We start from the raw sequence: 20,231 nt of genomic DNA, 5'->3' as shown, positions 1-20,231 counted from the left end.
TAAAGCCTATACAAAGTCAGGTCATCAGTCCCATTGAGACATAGAGACTACTTAGAAAAGTGTCTTACTGTCCGATTTGGACGATACAGGTATTATACATAAAAAACAATCAATAACCATTGAAATCATGTATTGCGGCAATGAACTGTTAAAAGTAGTAGCCTGGACTTCCCGTGACGACGGGCGGAAGGCAGCCGCACACTGGAGGGCTCCCCTTGGGAATAGAAATTTTGGGGTTTTAACTCCCGGTCCCTGGGGCAACGGAGGATGAAAAAGCTGTAAGAAGGCACAGGGAGGGGAAATGTCCAAGCTTGGAAAAAAAACAGCCATGAAAAAGGGGGTTAATGAAAATCTGCCGGTGAGTGGAAAAGTCAGCAGGAACTGTAAGGAAAGCGGAGGCTGGAGCACCAGGGTAGGCCGCATCGCTCACAGCAGAAGAAATGACCGAAGTGATAGTTGTGGAACTTGAGAAAAAGTTCACAAAGCACATGGAAGCGATGAATAAGGAGGTGGGGGCGGTATTGAAAGTCCTGGTTGAGGAGGCGATTGCCCCTGTAAGGGCACCGGTATCAAGCGCAGCAATGGAGGTGCGGGAGCAAGGTGAGACACTGAAGTGGAAGAGGTATTATCGCAGCACAGTGATCAACTCACCTTGATAGGGAAGTTGCAGAAGGTGACAGTGACCAACAAGGGTCTGCGAGCCAAAATGGAAGACCTGGAAAACAGATCCAGGCTACAGAATCTGAGCATCGTGGGTCTGCCCAAGGGGGTGGAAGGCCCGAGGCCGACAGAGTATTTTGCCACAATGTTGGCAGAGCTATTGGGGGAGGGGGACGATCCCTCACGATATGAACTGGATTGGGCTCATCGGTCGTGAAGGCCTATACCAAAGGCGAGTGAGCCGCCAAGAGTAGTAACTGTGTGTTTCCGTAGGTATAGCGTGAAGGAGAAAGTCCTGTGCTGGGCAAAGCAGAAGCGGGTGGTGCAGTGGGCTAGAGCTGGTATACGCATATACCAGGACTTTACGGTGGAGCTGGCGAAGAGACGGGCTGCCTTCAGCCGGGTGAAGAAGGCACTGTACATCAGCAAGGTGCAGTGCGGCCTAGTATATCCAGCTAAGTTGAGGGTGACCTACAAATCCAAGGACTTTTATTTTGGGACGGCGGAAGAGTTTGCGAAGGCAGAAGGACTGTGGCAGAATTGAGAAATAGGACTGAGAGCGGGTCGTGTAACGATGTAGCCTCATGTGACTTTATTGTTTCACTGTGTGTTGGTGTATGTACTAAATGAGTCGATGCTGTATATTTGGACAAGGGACTTCTCATTTGCAATGATAGTTCTTTGGTGCTTGGGTGTGTATGCTGGGGTTGTGTGCTAAAGAGGATTTCTTGGCTTCCCTGGGACCGGGACCGAGCCCGGGCGGTGGGGGGGGAGAAAGAGGAGGAGGAGGAAAGAGAAGTCACGGGCAGGGGCCTCCACACTGGCCGGTTTAAGCTGGTTGTGGTGAATGTATAAGCACTTTTAATTCACCAGTATACTGTGTTGCATTATGCCATGCCATTAACCCTGTAGGCTCCATCTATGGGCCACTGTGTGGCTTCACCCACAGGGGGAGATGTGGAGCATGTATGGACTCCGCCCCTTATAGGACGTACAAGAGCAGCTGACCTGCGGGACTGCCTTCAGTAATGTGCCAGTAGCAGGCAGGCAAAGTTGTAAGCTGATTAAAACCACTGTTTACTTCGAATCGAGTCTCCGAGTGAATTGATGGTCGCATCACTGGCCAGTGAACAGGAGTGAGGTGGGGGGAGGGGCTGCGGCCATCGCAGCCTGGTAGAACAGGTTAAGGTGAGTCTAGCTGGGGTGAAAAGTTGGGAGAAGGAACCGAGGTTGGTGGGAGGAGTTTACAAGAGGAAGTGGAGGGGAGGAGTCTGGGAGGTAGGGTTGGGGGGGGGTCCTACAATTCATGGGTGCCATTCATGGTACTCTTTTTGGGGATTCGATGGCATTGAATATTAGGGGGGGGGGGGTTGGACTACATGTGCCAACGGTGACCAGGGGCAATTCCGGATTCCTTTTTCTTTTTTTCCTCTTTGGGGGGTTTTGTTTTATTTGCTGATTATATTGTCAGGTGGGACGTTGTTTGGGGGGTGGTGGGAGGATGGGATCTTTGTTGTTGGTAGGGGGATTGACATTGTATTCGTTACCGTTTACGGTTTGTTGGTGGGGGGGTAAATTTAAAAAAAATAGTAGCCTAATCATTTTAAACCCAAGTTCAGCAGTTCACAAAGATCAGAATCCCAAAACTGAGTTACCGCCTTCAACTTAAGCAACTTTTTCAAATAAATATTTTCTTTTTTGAGACAATACCACATAGGTGAAAGGTTTGATATTATGCAAGACCTAAAACTACGAGGCATAAATGTCTATGTTTCACCCATTCACCATACAGTTTAAAGTGCAAACTATTTTTTGGATATTAAATGTACAAAGTACACAAAAAAGAATTTGGAAACATTTCACTCCTTTCCCTGCACTTAAATGATGGCGAAGTAAGGACTGTTTGCCTTGGAGGAGAGAAGGTTGACAGGAGATAAAAGAAAATTACTGCGGATGCTGGAATCTAAAACAAAAACAGAAAATACTGGACAGTCACAGCAGGTCTGACAGCATCTGTGGAGAGAGAAGAGAGCTAACGTGTCGGTCTGGATGACAGAGGGATCTGGACAGAGTAGATAAGGAAAATCTGTTCCCATTGGTAGATGAATCAGGAACAAAGCAGCATTTTTCCTGGCAGTTTGTTTTCCATATGTAATGTGTGTCTGCATGGAATGCATCATATACTGTCAAACAGTTCCATTCTCCAAATGACAAAAATTCACTAAAGTTGATGGAAAATAGTAGACAGGGTGGTGCACGTCTCAGATTTTGGCATGGCTGTTTCATGCCTGGTCAGAATTGAAGAATGAATTAAAATAATAAACATGTTAGCATGAGTGACAAGTTTATTCAGATTTTGATTTTGATTCACAAAAACAGTCAAGAAAGAACGGCATCTTGCTGGCCTTCACTGTCTACATGAGCGTCCTCCCACCCCATCTCATCCTACCAGGCGATCCTTCTATTCGGTGCTTATCCAGCTTCCTCTTAAGCAAATCTATGCTGTGACCTCTACTCCTTGTGGCAGCACATTTCACATTTACACCATGCTCTGGGCAAAGAAATTTCTCTCGATTGTTTTTAAAATTGTATTTGCTACAGACTAGCTTATATTTCTGACTTCCATTTTGGACTTTCAACGGTAGAAATGTTCTCTCTATAAATATCCTGTCAGATCCTTTCAAAATCTTAAAAAGGCCAATGCCAGGACTAAAGAGCTAAATAAGAGCAAGTTGAATAATTGCCCTTGACATCAAGGTTGCATTTGAAGGGCATCAAGGAGCCCTACCAAAACTGAAGTTATGGGAATCAAGGCCGGAGTCATACTTGGCACAAAGGAAAATGGCTGTGGTTGTGGGAGGTCAATCATCTCAGTCTCAGGACATCACTGCAGCAGCTCCTCAGGGTAGTGTCCTAGGTCCAAACATCTTCAGCTGCTTCATTAATGGCTTTCCCTCCATCAAAGTCAGAAGTTCGCTGATGATTGCACAATGTTCAGTACCATTCAGGCCCCTTGGATACCAAAGCAAGACCTGCACAGCATTCAGGCTTGGGCTGCCACTCAGTGTCAGGAACTGACCATCTCCAACAAAAGAATCCAACCATCTCCCCATGGCATTACTTTTGCTGAATCAACATCCTGGGAGGCTACTATTGACAAAAAAATGAACTGGGCCAGCCATGTAAGTACTGTAGCTTCAAGAGCAGGTCACAGGCTTTAAATGCTGCAGGGACTAACTCCTCAAAGTCTATCCACCAGTTATAAGGCAGGAGTGAGATGGACTATTCTCCATTTGCATGGATGATTGCATCTCCAACAATATTCAAGAAGCTTCACACCATCCCACTTGATTGACACCCCATCCACCGCCTTCAACATCCTCTTTCTCCACCACTGACGTTTAGTGGTAGCATTGTGTACATCTACAAGGAGCATTGCAGCAATTCACCAAGGATCTTTCAGCAGAAATTTCCAAACCAACTTGCGGCCTCTACCACCTAGAAGGACAAGAGTAGCAGATGCATGGGAGCACCATGACTTGCAGGTTCCCCTCCAAGCCTCACAACATCCTGACGTGGAATCATAATCTGCATTCCTTCAATGTCGCTGGGTCAAAATCCTGGAACTCCCTTCCTGACAGCACTGTGGGTGTACCTCCAGCACATGGACTGCAGCGGTTCACTCCTGGGCCACTCCAGAGTTAAATGCTGTTAGTTTCACAGCTGACCATTTCAAAAGGTTACCCAACCATAAAGGGAGAGGAATGGAACAATGCTGGCAGACGGGTGGAAGCTGTCAATCACAGCCTAGTAAAATTAATATCATGGGGAAATGAATGAATGCTTGCAGATCAAAGATCTGAGGGGGTTTAAAGCCAACTGACTGATTTTCTTTCCAGGAAGGGGGTGTCTCTTTTTTTTTTAAAAAAGGGAATCCGTCGCAATCCTCACCATGCAAACATTTGCACAGATTAGGAATCGCTTCCTAGTCAGGTGCGTTTCAGCTCCAGCAGGAGAACAGTCTTCCAAACTGAGAATCCTGCCCATGGTCACAAAGACATGGTTACGAGGTGACTAAGGTTGGTGAAAAAATTTAAAGACCACACAACATTGAAAGACAGATAGAAAGCAAGAGGAGTTGGCCTCTAGTAAGGATGACAATAGCAAGAAAGGATGTTGGTACAGAACCAGTACATCTGGAGATTTTGTAACAAGGGTCAGAAAGTGTCAGCTGGAGTAGCCTTCAGCCCCTGCTTACAATAGTTATACGTTGGAGAGAGCATAGAGTAAAGACTCATTAAATGTTTTAATAGTCAAATAAACCAAAAAAAATCAAATTGGGAAAGGTCATCTGGCATTTGTAGAATGCTTCTGCAATAAATTTACTAGAACAACATAATGTGGAATGAACTAGGGATAAATCTACTTTAGCTTTAGTTTTGTGTATTATTTTGTAGTCACACAATAAAAGATCTGGGGAAAAATGATAGTGCAATTGAATTCCACATCAATTTCGAGAGCACCAAACTCCAGTTGCAAACATAAATCTTAAACATAGTCAATTATAAAGTTGGAGGAAAAATCTGATAAGACTAAAGATAAGGCAGTAAATAAACAGCAGGAAACATTTAAAGAAACAATTTAAAATGTTCAACAAACTATTAAAAGCAAAAACTCAGTAAGTTACCTTGGGCTATCAGAGAAAGTTAGGGATGGTATTAGATTTAAAGCACAGGCTATACTGTTGTGTGGTGAATGAGATTCACACGGTATTATAAGTTACCAATGTCACTCTGTTCCCATTGTATATATGTACTGATATTGTAAGTGCAGTTGTACTACCTGACCACCAGGGGGAGTAGCTCTGGGAGTACTCGAGAGTTTGTACTGGGCTCCCCCCTTGGCTCCGCCCAGAACTCCTCCCCCCTGGAGCTGCTGTATAAAGATCCGTGCCACAGAGCCAGCCAGCCAGTTCATCGAAGGTTCAACGGCAAACAGGCTAGCTCTGTTGTAAGTATAATAAAACCGCTATTCTAATCCTACAAGCACGTGTCCGTAGAATTGATGGTTCCATCAATTTAATATACTTACGAAACAGTCAAAGTAAATCATGGAAGCAGCCCTCAAGCCCGGACGCCTAGAACTCGACCCGCAGGATGCAGAGGCTAAAGAAATTTTCTCCCACTGGCTGAGATGTTTTAAGGCCTACCTGGCAGAAGCCAGCACTGCTGAAACAACGGAGGAACAAAAGCTCAGCCTACTGCACGCGAGGGTAAGCCACAGAATCTTCACACAGCTAAATCCGGCCGGTTCTTACACCGCAGCGCTGGCGATATTGGACAAAATGTACGTTAGGCCCATTAACGAGGTTTATGCACGCCACGTGTTTACGACTCGCCGTCAGCGGCCTACAGAAACGCTAGCCGAGTTTGTACGTGAACTGAACAATCTCTTTTAATGACTGTAATTATCAGGCCGTTACCGCGGCTAAACATAGGGAGCTTGCTGTGCGGGACGTTTTCGTAGCGGGCCTTAGATCAAACTATGTGCGCCAAAGACTGCTAGAAAAGGGGGCCCAGGACTTAAGATACTACTTTGGAGGCTGCTACCATTATGGAAGTCTCCTTCCGCAGCCTCACCTCGATTCCCGCAGACCCCGCGACCTCATCGTGGGCCCCTGACCAACAACTCCCACAGGCCTGTGCCGCACGGCCACCCAGCTACCGCGCTGCCAAAGCCAGTTACTCTGCAGCCCCAGCCAGTCACTCTGCTGCCCCAGCCAGCCATTTCTGTGGCCAAAGCCAGCACCCGCAGCAGCACTGCCCAGCCCGAACTGCGACCTGCAGCAGCTGCAGGAAGAAAGGCCACTATGCCAGAGTGTGCCTCGCGAAAAGGGCCCCAGATTCTAACTCCCCAGTAGAGAGAACAAATCGCTCCCAGGGCCCGAAACGCTGCGGCCTATGCCCCGACTCCGCCCCCTCCCGCCACGTGCGATCCATGGGGGCCGCCACCTTGGCAAACCCCACCATGCGGCCGGCCATGTGCGGCTCATTGGGGCTGCCATCTTGGATGCCATCTTCCTCGCCGCTCACCACGTTGAGATCCACAGGCCCCATCTGCATCTCCATGCTCAGATAGCTCATCAGAAGACTACGACTTCCCCGGGTACTCATCACGCGGCCCGCAACTCAGCGCAGCGATCCTGCATCAAGCTCGCCAGAACGTACCGGCATCTACTCGACCGGACGCCCACTCGGAAGACTAAGACCTTCCCGGGCACCCATCACGCAGCCCGCAACTCAACGCGGTCACCCTGGATCAATCCCACCCCCAGCACCTACGAAGTTCGATGGCGGAGGTCCAGATCAACGGGTACAGCACGCCATGCCTCTTTGACTCCGCGAGCACCGAGAGCTTCATACACCCAGAGCTGGGAAGACGCTGTTTGCTTCCTATTTTTCCTGTGAGCCAAACTATCGCCCTCACTTCGGGCTCCCACTCAGTCCAAATCCAAGGACGCACCGTCGCTACGCTCACAATTCAAGGTGCTAGTTATTCAAAATTTAAACTTTATGTCCTGCCCGACCTCTGCGCGCCACTCTTATTAGGCCTGGATTTCCAGTGCAACCTCAAGAGCCTCACCCTCAGCTTCAGCAGGCCACTGCCCCCACTCACTATCTGCAGCCTAGCCACGCATCTCCCACCCCCTCTCTTCGCCAATCTCACTCCAGATTGCAAACCAGTAGCTACTCGCAGCAGGCGATACAGCCTACAGGATAGGGTCTTTATCCAATCGGAGGTCCGGCAGCTGCTCAGTGAGGGGATCATAGAGGCTAGTAATAGTCCCTGCGGAGCTCAGGTGGTGGTCGTCAAGACCGGGGAAAAATTTTGCACAGTCGTCGACTATTGTCAGACCATAAATTGCTTTACGCTCCTGGACGCGTATCCCCTCCCCAGAATTGCAGACATGGTTAACCAGATCACCCAATATCGGCCAATTTCCACGGTGGATCTGAAGTCTGCATACCACCAGCTCCCAATCCGCCCGGAGGACCGCCACTACACGGCGTTCAAGGCCAATGGCCGCCTCTTCCATTTCCTCCGGGTTCCGTTCGGCGTCACTAACGGGGTTTCGGTGTTCCAACGAGCAATGGACCGAATGGTAGACCAGTACGGGCTGCGGGCCACGTTTCCGTATCTGGACAATGTCACCATCTGCGGCTATGACCAGCAGGACCACGACGGCAACCTCCACCGTTTTCTCCAAATGGCACAGAAATTAAACCTCTCATAACAAGGAGAAATGCGTTTTCCGCACAGACTGGCCATCCTCGGCTACGTCGTGGAGAACGGAGTCCTGGGCCCAGACCCGGACCGTATGCACCCCCTCTTAGAACTCCCCCTCCCTCATTGCCCCCAGGCCCTCAAACGGTGCTTGGGGTTCTTCTCATACTACGCCCTCAATATGCGGCCAAACCCCGCCCACTCTTTAAGGCCACACGATTTCTCCCGTCAGCCGAGGCGCGCCAGGCCTTCAGCTGCATCAAGGAGGACATCGCCAAAGCAGCCATGCGGGCGGTGGATGAATCCACTCCCTTTCAGGTTGAGAGCGGCGCCTCAGAGGTAGCTCTCGCAGCCACTTTAAATCAGGCAGGGAGGCCCGTTGCATTTTTCTCCCGTACCATATCAGCTTCAGAACTCCGACACTCCTCAGTCGAGAAGGAAGCACAAGCCATCGTGGAGGCTGTTCATCACTGGAGGCACTACCTCACAGGTAGGAGGTTCACCCTCATCACCGACCAACGATCGGTTGCCTTTATGTTTGACAACTCGCAAAGGGGCAAAATAAAAAGCGATAAAATCCTTCGGTGGAGGATCGAACTCTCCACCTATAGTTACGATATTAAATATCGACCGGGGAAGCTCAACGAGCCCTCGGATGCCCTATCCCGCAGGACATGCGCCAGCGCGCAGATCAGCCGTCTGAAAGCCATCCACGTTGCCATTCAGGGGTCACCCGGCTCGCCCACTACATCAGAGCCTGAAACCTGCCTTTCTCCAATGAGGTGGTAAAAGCGGTCACCAGGGACTGCCCAATCTGTGCAGAGTGCAAACCACACTTCTATAGACCAGACAGGGCCCACCTGGTCAAGGCTTCTAGGCCCTTTGAACACCTTGCGATCGATTTCAAAGGGCCACTCCCCTCCACTAACAAGAACATTTATTTCCTCAACATCATAGACGAGTTCTCCCAATTCCCTTTTGCCATCCCGTGCCCCGACATGACCTCCCACACAGTCATTAGGGCCCTGCATAGTGTCTTCACCCCGTTTGGTTTCCCCAGCTATGTGCACAGCGACCGGGGTTCGTCCTTTATGAGCGACGAGCTGCGTCAGTACCTGCTCGACAAGGGCATCGCCTCGAGCAGGACTACCAGCTATAACCCCAGGGGGAACGGGCAGGTGGAGGGGGAGAACGCGACGGTCTGGAAGACCGTCCTACTGACCCTCCGGTCTGGAAAAATCCAAGTCTCCCAATGGCAAGAAGTCCTCTCAGACGCGCTCCACGCAATTAGATCCCTCCTCTGTACAGCGACCAATCAAACCCCTCACGAGCGGCTCTTCATTTTTTCTAGGGGCACTACCACCGGGGTCATACTTCCAGCGTGGCTGAGGACACCAGGCCCGGTGCTCCTGAGGAAGCATGTCAGGGTGCACAAAACCGACCCCCTTGTTGAAAAGGTGCGCCGCCTCCATTCCAACCCCCAGTACACATTTGTGGAGTTCCCGGACGGTCGCCAGGACACAGTATCCCTTCGGGACCTGGCACCCACTGGATCCAGCCCCCCCGCTACTCCCACTGAGGAAACCCTTACCCCGTTCCCTATGCTGCCGCCCCCTCGCACCCCCGATCCCGCAAGCTCGCCCCACCTGTTCCACGCACCAGCACCAGCCCGCCCCCAGTCTCCGGTCGAGCCAGAGGTGTATGAAGTTTGGACGAGACCCGCCCCGGAGTCTGCCATCATACCCCAGCTCTCAACACCCACCCAGCCACCGCAAGAGGCTGCAACCCCGGTGCTCCGCAGATCGCAACGAACAATTCGTCCACCGGACAGACTAACTGTGAGCCACCCCCCCGCCGGACTTGATTTTTTCACATCACACGGTATTATAAGTCACCAATGCCACTATGTTCCCATTGTATATATGTACTGATATTGTAAGTGCAGTTGCACTACCTGACCACCAGGGGGAGTAGCTCTGGGAGTACTCGAGAGTTTGTACTGGGCTCCCCCCTTGGCTCCGCCCAGAACTCCTCCCCCTGGAGCTGCTGTATAAAGATCCGTGCCACAGAGCCAGCCGGCCAGTTCATCGAAAGTTCAACGGCGAACAGGCTGGCTCTGTTGCAAGTATATTAAAACCGCTATTCTAATCCTACAAGCACGTGTCCATAGAATTGATGGTTCCATCATGTTGCAAATAACAGTAGTACGCCTGAAGATTAGGATTGTTTCACTCCCAATAAAACTCAAAATAAAAGTGGAAGTTTTAAATCACATGCGGCTTCCTTCAGGCTGTGATGCGAGGGGGTGTCAGGTTTTAATCCCTTAAATCTCATCAAAATGTTATCCGTGCTGATATTTAACATTTTTATTTCTGACCCTTGGCTATCTTCTATTTCTGCTATGCAATGTGTGTCTTTTACTAATGCAAGTATTTGTTCAATATCCCTGCTATTTCTTCATTCTACCATTTTTCCTGTCCTCTTAAGGACTAATATTCAGTTTAGCTGTGGTCATTTCTGGCTAGTTTACTCTTGCTTCTATTATATATAGTTTTTTTAATAAATCAATTTTTGGTTACCCTTGCTAATTTCAAAAAAAATCCCCAGGGCCTGATCACCTAACATTCTAGGGTTCAAAAAGATGTATAGCAGTATAGTTACGATTTTCAAAAATTCCCTAGGTTCAAAAAAAAACGGTCCCAGTCAGAAAATCTAACACCTTTATTCAAGGGGAAAATCAGGCAGAAACTGGCCAGTTAGCTTGAAAGTTACATTTTCTCAGTGTCTATTATTAAGGAAGTTATTTAAAGCCGATGTACAGTCAGAGTCAACATGATTGTATAAAATGGAAATAGTGTTTGACAAACTTATTAGGCCTGAATTCCAAAGAATCGGTGGGGACCACATCCCAGCCAACTTCAAGAACCCCACATACATTTTATGCTCCAACAATATTGGCCCGCAGCTCTCCAGGAGCAGTGCTGCAATGGCCTGAAGAGATACTAATTGTCAGCTGTCCTAAGGTAGGGAAGTGAGGGGAGCGATCGGGGTCTGGGCAGGAGGTGAGGGAGATTCAGAGATCACCGAGCCTTATGGGGAGGGCATCCCCAGTCAGGAGGGGGCTGCCCTCCAGAGGTAAACCCCTTTTTATTTCTGTGTTCCCCTCCACCCTTCCGAGCTGTCAGTCATTCACCCGCCAGACTACAATGGAGGCTAGATGGGAAATGGCCCTTGAATGGCCACTTTGCGGTCTCAATTGGTCAAGGGCTGGCTTCCCGACCAAGGCTCTGCCGCCCCAGTGCAAAGTTGAAGCAGGTAGGAATCCAGAGTGTTCTGGGCTTAAGATTTTTGAGGATGTAAATAGCAAGCAATTGGAAAAAAACATGTGTTGGCCTTTAATGGGGCACAAGTATAAGGATGTCTTTCTCCAATCGTGTGGGACTTTAGAGACACCATTCCTGGAGTACTGTATGCATCTATTCTCCCCAGAATTAAAGGAGATATTTACTTTGGAGGCAATACATTGCAGGTTCACTGGGGTGAGAGGATTGCTTTATAAGAAAGGCTGAGCAGATTGCATCAATACTCTCTGTGGAGCGTAGAAGATTGAGAGATGATTCCATTGAAATGCAAGATTCTGAAGGGGTTTGACAGGGTAGGTGGTGGTTTCTTTGGGCTGGGCAACTCAGGGTGGGGCACAGCACAGCCTAAGAGTTGATCTTGAAGACTAGGAGAAATTTCATCACACAAAGGATTGTGGATGTTTGGATTATTCTACATCAGAGTATGTGAATGTTCAGGATATATTATAGGCAAGACAAGACAGCCATTTTTGTTTCAGGGCGATAAGGATTATAAGCAGTGGGTGAAAAAGTAGCGTCAGGGAAGTAGACTTCCACTGTTTGGTTTGCTTTAAAGATAGCCTTATTAATAAGCATCACTACTTTTAATGCTTTATAAATCTGTACCCCTAGGTCCCTTTGCTCCTCTACTCCATTTAGATGATTATCCATGCAGATAAGCTGCCTCACAGCCTTCCTAACAAAATCCACCACCTTACATGCACACATTTGAAGTTATTTGCCAATTACGGCCCCACTTAATGTCTTAACATGGAGGAAAATTATCATCTATGATTGGTGGTTCTTGACGGTACAAGATGCTATCCGTAGTGGGGAAAATGTTTGAATCCATTATCAAGAACTTTATAGTCCAACATTTAGAAAGCAGTGGCAGGATCAGTCAGTCAGCATGGATTTATGAAGCGAAAATCAATCTTGACAAATCTGTTGGAATTCTTTGAAGGAGGTAACCAGTAAAGTTGACAAGGGGGAGCCAGTTGATGTGGTATATTTGGACATTCAGAAGGCATTTGACAAAGTCCCGCATAAGAGATTATTGTGCAAAATTAAAGCACATGGGATTGGGACAAATGTATTGAGATGAATAGAACACTGGTTGGTAGAGAGGAAACAAAAAGAGTAGGGATTATGGGTCCTTTTCAAACTGGCAGGCAGTAACTAGTGGGGTACCACAGGGATCGGTGCTGGGACCCCAGTTATTCACAATATAATTTGGATGAGGTGGGAGGGTGAATTGTGACGAGGATACAGGGATCCTGCACCAAGATCGGGACAGGTTGGGCGAGTGGGAAAATCAATAGCATATGCAGTGTAAATTTGGATAGTGAGGTTATTCACTTTGGAAGCAAAAACAGGAAGACAGATTACTACCTGAATCGTTGTAAATTGGGAGAGGAGAGTGTCACTGAAGGTAAGCATGCAGGTGCAGCAGACGGTAAAGAAGGCTAATGGTATGTTTGCCTTCATTGCACGAGGTTGCGAGTATAGAAGCAGGGATGTGTTGCTGCAATTGTACAGGGCCTTGGTGAAACCACACTTGAGTATTGTGTGCAGTTTTGGTCTCCTTCTCGGAGGAAGGATGTTCTTGCTCTCGAGGGAGTGCAGTGAAGGTTTACCAGACTGATTCCAGGGATGGCAGGACTGTCATATTGAGGAGAGATTGACTAGGTTGGGATTGTTCTCGCTGGAGTTTTAACAGGACTAGACAGGGTAGATGCAGAGAAGATGTTACCAATGATGGGTGTGTCCAGAACCAGGGGTCACAGTCTGAGGATTCAGAGTAAACCATTTCAGGGTAAACCATTTCAGACAGAGATAAGGAGACATTTCTTCACACAGAGTATTGAGCCTGTGGAATTCATTACCACAGGAAGTAGTTGATGCCAAAACTTTGAATATATTCAAGAGGTGGCTGGATATAGCACTTGGGGGGAATGGGATCAAAAGGCTATGGGGAGAAAGCAGGATTAGGCTCGAGTTGGATGATCAGCCCATGATTGTGACGTATGACGGAGTAGGCTTGGAGGGCCAAAAGGTCGTCTCCTGCTCCTATCTTCTATGCATATCTGATCTATGTATGTAAATATTTCTAAGGCAGTCTACTCGGGGAATGCGTATTAAACAGACAGTAATATTAACATGCAATGATGACGTATTTGCTACTTAAAGGAAGATACAATTTGAATAAGTACACATAATGGAAAATTGACTTGTACATTTTGAATTCCATGCCATCATACACGGTCATCAAAACTGAAACACCACAAGTGTTGAGTTGGTTATTTGGTTCATTGGGCATGTAACTTTAAAATGTAGTTTTATGTTAATTTAGCTCTGTATTCAAAAACATGTGGCTGGATTCTCCACCGGCGGGATGCCCCATTTTGCCAGCAGCCCGGGAGCTCCCAATGGCGTGGGGCTGCCCCACAACGGAAAACCCCATTGACCAGCCAGTGTAACGGAGCATTCTGCCAGCGTGCTGAAACAGAAATGTGGCGCGGCGGGATGGAGAATCCAGCCCTCGGGTTTTATTTTTAAAAAGACTACCTTAAAAGTAAAATTGTTAATTGAAGTATACTTACTAGGTTCGCTGTAGACTCTGCTGTACTATACACTGTTGGATCTGTATATCCCGAATCTGTGGAAGAATTGAAGTTATGCATTTCTGGAAACCAGCAAGGCAAAGAACCAATTATACTTTCAATAATCACAGAAATGCCAAATATCCCCCAAAATATTGTCTTCTTAAAAATGCAACTGCATTATTTGGCCTAAAAATAAAATTTAAAATTCCCATACAATTAAAATGCAGGTCACAAATATTCAAACCCTGGATGGTTTGGGATAAATTCTCAGTATATACACCAACAACTGAAAATTACAACAACCTTGATGTCCAAGTGCTTGAATTTAGAACGTGTAGTTGATGCGAGAACGGACATAGTCACCAATGTTTTTGTTTAAATCCAGGAATTGTATCAACAAGGAAAAGATACAGGTTCCTTTAATGCAAAATCAATGCTGGTGAAATGTTCAATATTCCAGCAGATGAAGGGGAGGTGGTGACATACTGATATTGTCACTGGACTAGTAAACCAGAGACCCAGAATAACGCTCTGGGGACACGGTTCACATCGTTATGTGTCGTAAAAACCCATCTGGTTCGCAAATGTCCTTCAGGGAAGGAAATCTGCCTGGTCTGACATACATGTGACTCCAGATCCACACTGGGTGGTTGACTCTTACTGCCGCCTTGAGGGCAATTAGGAATGGGCAATAAATGTTGCACACACTGCGACGCCCACATCTCATGAACGAATAAAAAAAATAACATGAATTCAGAATCCCTCTAAACTTCCTATGAATGCATCATATTAATTCCTATTAGCTGGATGCTAAATTTAAGCTGTCACATAGTATTTAATGATGAATATCTTACACACAGATCAAGCAATCAGCATGATTAAACTAAATTAGAACTCCAGAAACCAATTTCACTTAAACCATTGGGTACATTTTACAAAATATCTTTTTGACAGTTTGCAATATCCCAACATTCTTACCATGAATTCAATAGGAGGCTTCACTAAACAGAGTAAAATGTCAATAGTTTTAAAATGCTCCGTTGGGAAGTAAAGGCAATATACAAATGCATACCCACACATTCTTAAAGCAAATCAAGTGTATTCTGGACACATTTAACTCATGATATGATATACATGCTGATAGATAAGACCAAAGAGGACTTGAGCATCCTGAGTAAATTCCCTGAGCACGGAGTTGGTTTCAAACTCCATCGGATTTTAAATCTTCAAATCTCCGTGGAACATTTCTTGACGAATGAGCACATGAGCCGATTGGTAGAATTCGGTTTCCTACCTATGTGTTCTGGTTGCTTGGAAATGCCAAAAAAATGTACTGCGATATATTTGTAGAGGAGGAGTAAGGAATACACCAGGGAAAGTTGAAAAAAAAGTCACCAAGCTCCCTCATATCTTAGAGCCTCAGTGCATTCGTACCTCTACTGGCCTCTTTAAAGGAGCTATCAAAAGTGTCATAAGAACATAAGAACTAGGAGCAGGAGTAGGCCATCTGGCCCCTCGAGCCTGCTCCGCCATTCAATTAGATCATGGCTGATCTTTTGTGGACTCAGCTCCACTTTCCGGCCCGAACACCATAACCCTTAATCCCTTTATTCTTCAAAAAACTATCTATCTTTACCTTAAAAACATGTAATGAAGGAGCCTCAACTGCTTCACTGGGCAAGGAATTCCATAGATTCACAACCCTTTGGGTGAAGAAGTTCCTCCTAAACTCAGTCCTAAATCTACTTCCCCTTATTTTGAGGCTATGCCCCCTAGTTCTGCTATCACCCGCCAGTGGAAACAACCTGCCCGCATCTATCCTATCTATTCCCTTCATAATTTTAAATGTTTCTATAAGATCCCCCCTCATCCTTCTAAATTCCAACGAGTACAGTCCCAGTCTACTCAACCTCTCCTCATAATCCAGCCCCTTCAGCTCTGGGATTAACCTAGTGAATCTCCTCTGCACACCCTCCAGCGCCAGTACGTCCTTTCTCAAGTAAGGAGACCAAAACTGAACACAATACTCCAGGTGTGGCCGCACTAACACCGTATACAATTGCAACATAACCTCCCTAGTCTTAAACTCCATCCCTCTAGCAATGAAGGACAAAATTCCATTTGCCTTCTTAATCACCTGTTGCACTTGTAAACCAACCTTCTGTGACTCATGCACTAGCACACCCAAGTCTCTCTGAACAGCGGCATACTTTAATATTTTATTGTTTAAATAACAATCCCGTTTGCTGTTATTCCTACCAAAATGGATAACCTCACATTTGTCAACATTGTATTCCATCTGCCAGACCCGAGCCCATTCACTTAACCTATCCAAATCCCTCTGCAGACTTCCAGTATCCTCTGCACTTTTCGCTTTACCACTCATCTTAGTGTCATCTGCAAACTTGGACACATTGCCCTTGGTCCCCAACTCCAAATCATCTATGTAAATTGTGAACAATTGTGGGCCCAACACGGATCCCTGAGGGACACCACTAGCTACTGATTGCCAACCAGAGAAACACCCATTTATCCCAACTCTTTGCTTTCTATTAATTAACCAATCCTCTATCCATGCTACTACTTTACCCTTAATGCCATGCATCTTTATCTTATGCAGCAACCTTTTGTGTGGCACCTTGTCAAAGGCGTTCTGGAAATCCAGATATACCACATCCATCGGCTCCCCGTTATCTACTGCACTGGCAATGTCCTCAAAAAGTTCCACTAAATTAGTTAGGCATGACCTGCCTTTTACGAACCCATGCTGCGTCTGCCCAATGGGACAATTTCTGTCCAGATGCCTCGCAATTTCTTCCTTGATATAGATTCCAGCATCTTCCCTATTACCGAAGTTAAGCTCACGGGCCTATAATTTCCTGCTTTCTGCCTACCTCCTTTTTTAAACAGTGGCGTCACGTTTGCTAATTTCGTCATGCTCTACATCTCCTCATAACTGTCTGCTCAGCAGTCAGGAGCTGCATATGGATGGTAGGAGGGAGAGGAGGAAGGGCGATTACCGGCAAGATTATGAACTGAACCAGTCACCTGAAAACTGTGGCTACAAAAGAGGACAAAATCTGGATGCTCTGCAATGAATGATTTATGTCCTGACTTGTTAAAGCCTTTTCACCATCAGTAAAGACTCAAGGGAGTTGACGAAGCAGTCACCAGTTACCTGAAGATGCCCAATGCATCAAGGCTGAACGTTCGCATGATTTGTGCCCTGGTCAAAAAAACTGATACGTTTACATGCATAATGTCATCACCAGTTCTACGTGTAAAATGAGCTTGCATAGTGCACATCAACAAAAGAGCATAAATATCTGGAAATCATCAATTCTAATGCCCCTCAGTCACAAACCATCTTGACTTGAGTCATACATCGCCAGTCAACATGCTGGAATTTCCCCATTTAAGAGCAGAACAATCACTACCAAATCTATAGGCGTGAGAGGTGAATGATAAATATGGCCTTGCCATCACTGCTCATTTCCAGAGAAAATAAAACTCAGAACAACGTCATAAAACCTCTTCTAGGACCCTACAGATGAGAACCTTTACTCATAGAATTTACTGAAGTTTCATTAAAATTGCTGTAAATTCACGACAATCCCTAGCACTGTGTACCATACCTACCTGTTGCTGCATACATGAAGTCTTCGTGATATTCTCCTGAGAACAGAAATAGCAGTCAAACTTTCTGAAGATGGAAATTTATGTGGAACTCAACAAGAAAAAGCAGCCATCGGCAAGAAGCCATGTTAATAAGGATCAAACTTTCCAAACCAGCACTTTTACTTAGTGAAGCTACCGAGCATTTTAAAATATTTGAACAATCTACACGCAAAAAATTAACTGCTTCAAAATTAAAGGGTTACCACATCTTAAAGTACAAAGAAACCATGAATAAAATTCAGAACCAAATTACTAGGACAACCATCACTACTTTTCACTCAGTAGGCTTAATTAATCTTTCTATATACAACATTGCACCCAGGAAGCCATATGAAACTGTTAAGTGGATAGAACATACTTGACCTCATCCTCACCAACCTGCCTGTTGCAGATGGAACTGTTGATCGACTGTATCGGTAGAAGTGACCACTGGGCAGTTCTTGCAGAGACAAAGTCTTCACATTGAGGTTGCATGACAGCACAACCATTGTGTTAAATGGGACAGACTTTCAACAGGTCTAGCAACTCAAGACTGGGCATCCATGAGGCGCTGTGGGTCATCATCAAAGCAGAATAATACTCAACCTCATGGCCCAGCATATCCCCCACTCTACCATTACCACCGAGTCAGGGGAACACGCCTGGTTCAAAGAAGAGTGCTGGATGGTATGCCAGGAGCAACATCAGTATCGAAAAATGAGGCACCAACCTGGTGAAGCTATAACACAGGATACCCATGTGCCAAACAGCATAAGCAGAAAGTAATAGACAGAGCCTAGCAATTCCACAACAAATGCATCAGATCTAAGCTCTGCAGTCTCACATTTAGCTGTGAATGGTGGTGGGCAATTAAAGAATTCACTGGAGGAAGAGGCTCCATCAATGTTGGAGGAGCCCAACACATTTGTACAAAAGGCATTCGCAACAATCTTCAGCCAGAAGTGTCGAGTGGATGATGCAGCTCGGTCTCCTCCGGAGGTGCGCAGCATCACATATGTCAGTCTTCAGCCAATACGATTCACTCCATGTGATATCAAGAAATGGCTGACGGCACTGGATACTGCAACGGCTATGGGCCCTGACAATATTCGAGCAATAGTACTGAAGACGTGTGCTCCAGAACTTGCCGCACCCCTAGCCAAGCAGAAAGTGATGGACATTCCCCCACCCAGATTATATTCTGTGCCCTTTCCAACCTCTGTGCTTCTTCCAAGTGGTGTTTCAGTTCAGCTACAACACTGCATCTACCGGCAATGTGGAAAATTGCTCAGGTGTGTCTTACACGACAAATCCAATCCAGCCAATTAATGCCCTAGCAGTGCACTCTCAATCATCAGCAAAATGATGGAAGGAGTCATCAACGATGCTATCAAGAGGCACCTACTCAGCAATAACCTGCTCACAGGCACTCAGTTTGGGTTCCGTCCAGGTCACTCAGCTCCTGACTTCATTGCAGCCTTGGTTCAAACATGGACAAAAGAGCTGAATGCCAGAGGTGAGTTGATAGTGACTGTCCTTGACATCAAGGTAACATTTGACCAAGTATGGCATCAAGGAGCCCTAGCAAAACTAGAGTCAATGTGAATCAGGGGTAAAACTCTCCACTGGTTAAAGTCATAGCTAACACAAAGGAAGATGGTAGCCATGATGTGGAGATGCCGACGTTGGACTGGGGGGAGCACAAAGTCTTACAACACCAGGTTAAAGTCCAACAGGTTTGTTTCAAACACGAGCTTTTGGAGCACTGCTCCTTCTTCAGGTGAATGGCCACGAGGCCAGGTTGGACTTTAACCTGGTGTTGTAAGACTTCTTGCAAAGGAAGATGGTCGTGGTGGTTGGAGGTCAATTCTCAGCTCCAGGACATCACTGCAGGAGTTACTTAGGTTAGTGTCCTAGGACCAACCATCTTCCGCTGCTTCATCAATGACCTCCCTTCCATCATAAGGTCAGAAGTGGGGATGTTTGCAGATAACTGCACAACGTTCAGCACCATTTGCAACTCCTCAGATAATGAAGCAGTCATTGTCCAAATACACAAAGACCTGGGCAATATTCAGGTTTGGGCTGACAAGTGGCAAGTTACATTGGCGCGATACAAGTGCCAGGCAATGACTATCTCCTACTAGAGAGGATCTAACCTTTGCCCTTGACGTTCAGGTTGAATCCCCCACAATCAATAACCTAGGGGTTACCACTGACCAGAAACTGAACTGGGCTAGCCATATTAACACTGGGGCAACCAGAGCAGGTCAAAGGCTAGGGGTCTGACGGCAAATAACACACCTACCTACACCCCAAAATATGTCCACCATCCAAGGTGGAAGTTGGTGCACAGATGGCACTGCCAGGTTGGCATTTTTAGCATGCAATCGGGCCGGGTTGCCCGGAGTGGTGGTTTGGGGGCCCGGGGACGCTCCCATATTACATTCAGGATGCCATTGGAATCCCCCATTGGAGCTCCCCATTGTAACAAAAACAGGCTAGGTGCCCTTTGGAGTTACCACCCCAACCTCCCAAGAGGTCCACTTAGTTGCCATGCGCACCCACATCCTTCATACCACCCCTGCATCCCCCTTTCATGGGCAAGGCCTGCCTCAGGCCCTCACCCTTAGCAGAGCCACCCTGCAACCCTTGTACTGCCAGCCTGTCACACAGGCAGTAT

At 46.7% G+C, this 20,231-nt stretch overlaps 1 protein-coding gene across 1 annotated transcript in view; it reads right to left on the bottom strand.

Moving 5' to 3' along the window:
- alg13 (ALG13 UDP-N-acetylglucosaminyltransferase subunit) overlaps positions 1–20,231 on the bottom strand; it is a 141,183-nt gene that overhangs the window by 12,917 nt on the left and 108,035 nt on the right. Inside the window, exons 21-22 of the mRNA XM_038776124.1 lie at positions 17,531–17,566; positions 13,889–13,944 (exon numbers count right to left, since the gene is read on the bottom strand). Coding sequence (XP_038632052.1) covers positions 13,889–13,944; positions 17,531–17,566 — 92 coding nt within the window. The remainder of the gene's footprint in view (positions 1–13,888; positions 13,945–17,530; positions 17,567–20,231) is intronic.

The sequence above is a fragment of the Scyliorhinus canicula genome, chromosome 17, assembly GCF_902713615.1.
Source record: "Scyliorhinus canicula chromosome 17, sScyCan1.1, whole genome shotgun sequence".
Classification (NCBI taxonomy): Eukaryota; Metazoa; Chordata; class Chondrichthyes; order Carcharhiniformes; family Scyliorhinidae; genus Scyliorhinus; species Scyliorhinus canicula.
Note: the sequence above shows the minus strand (reverse complement) of the source record. Positions and strands in the feature narration are given on the sequence as shown.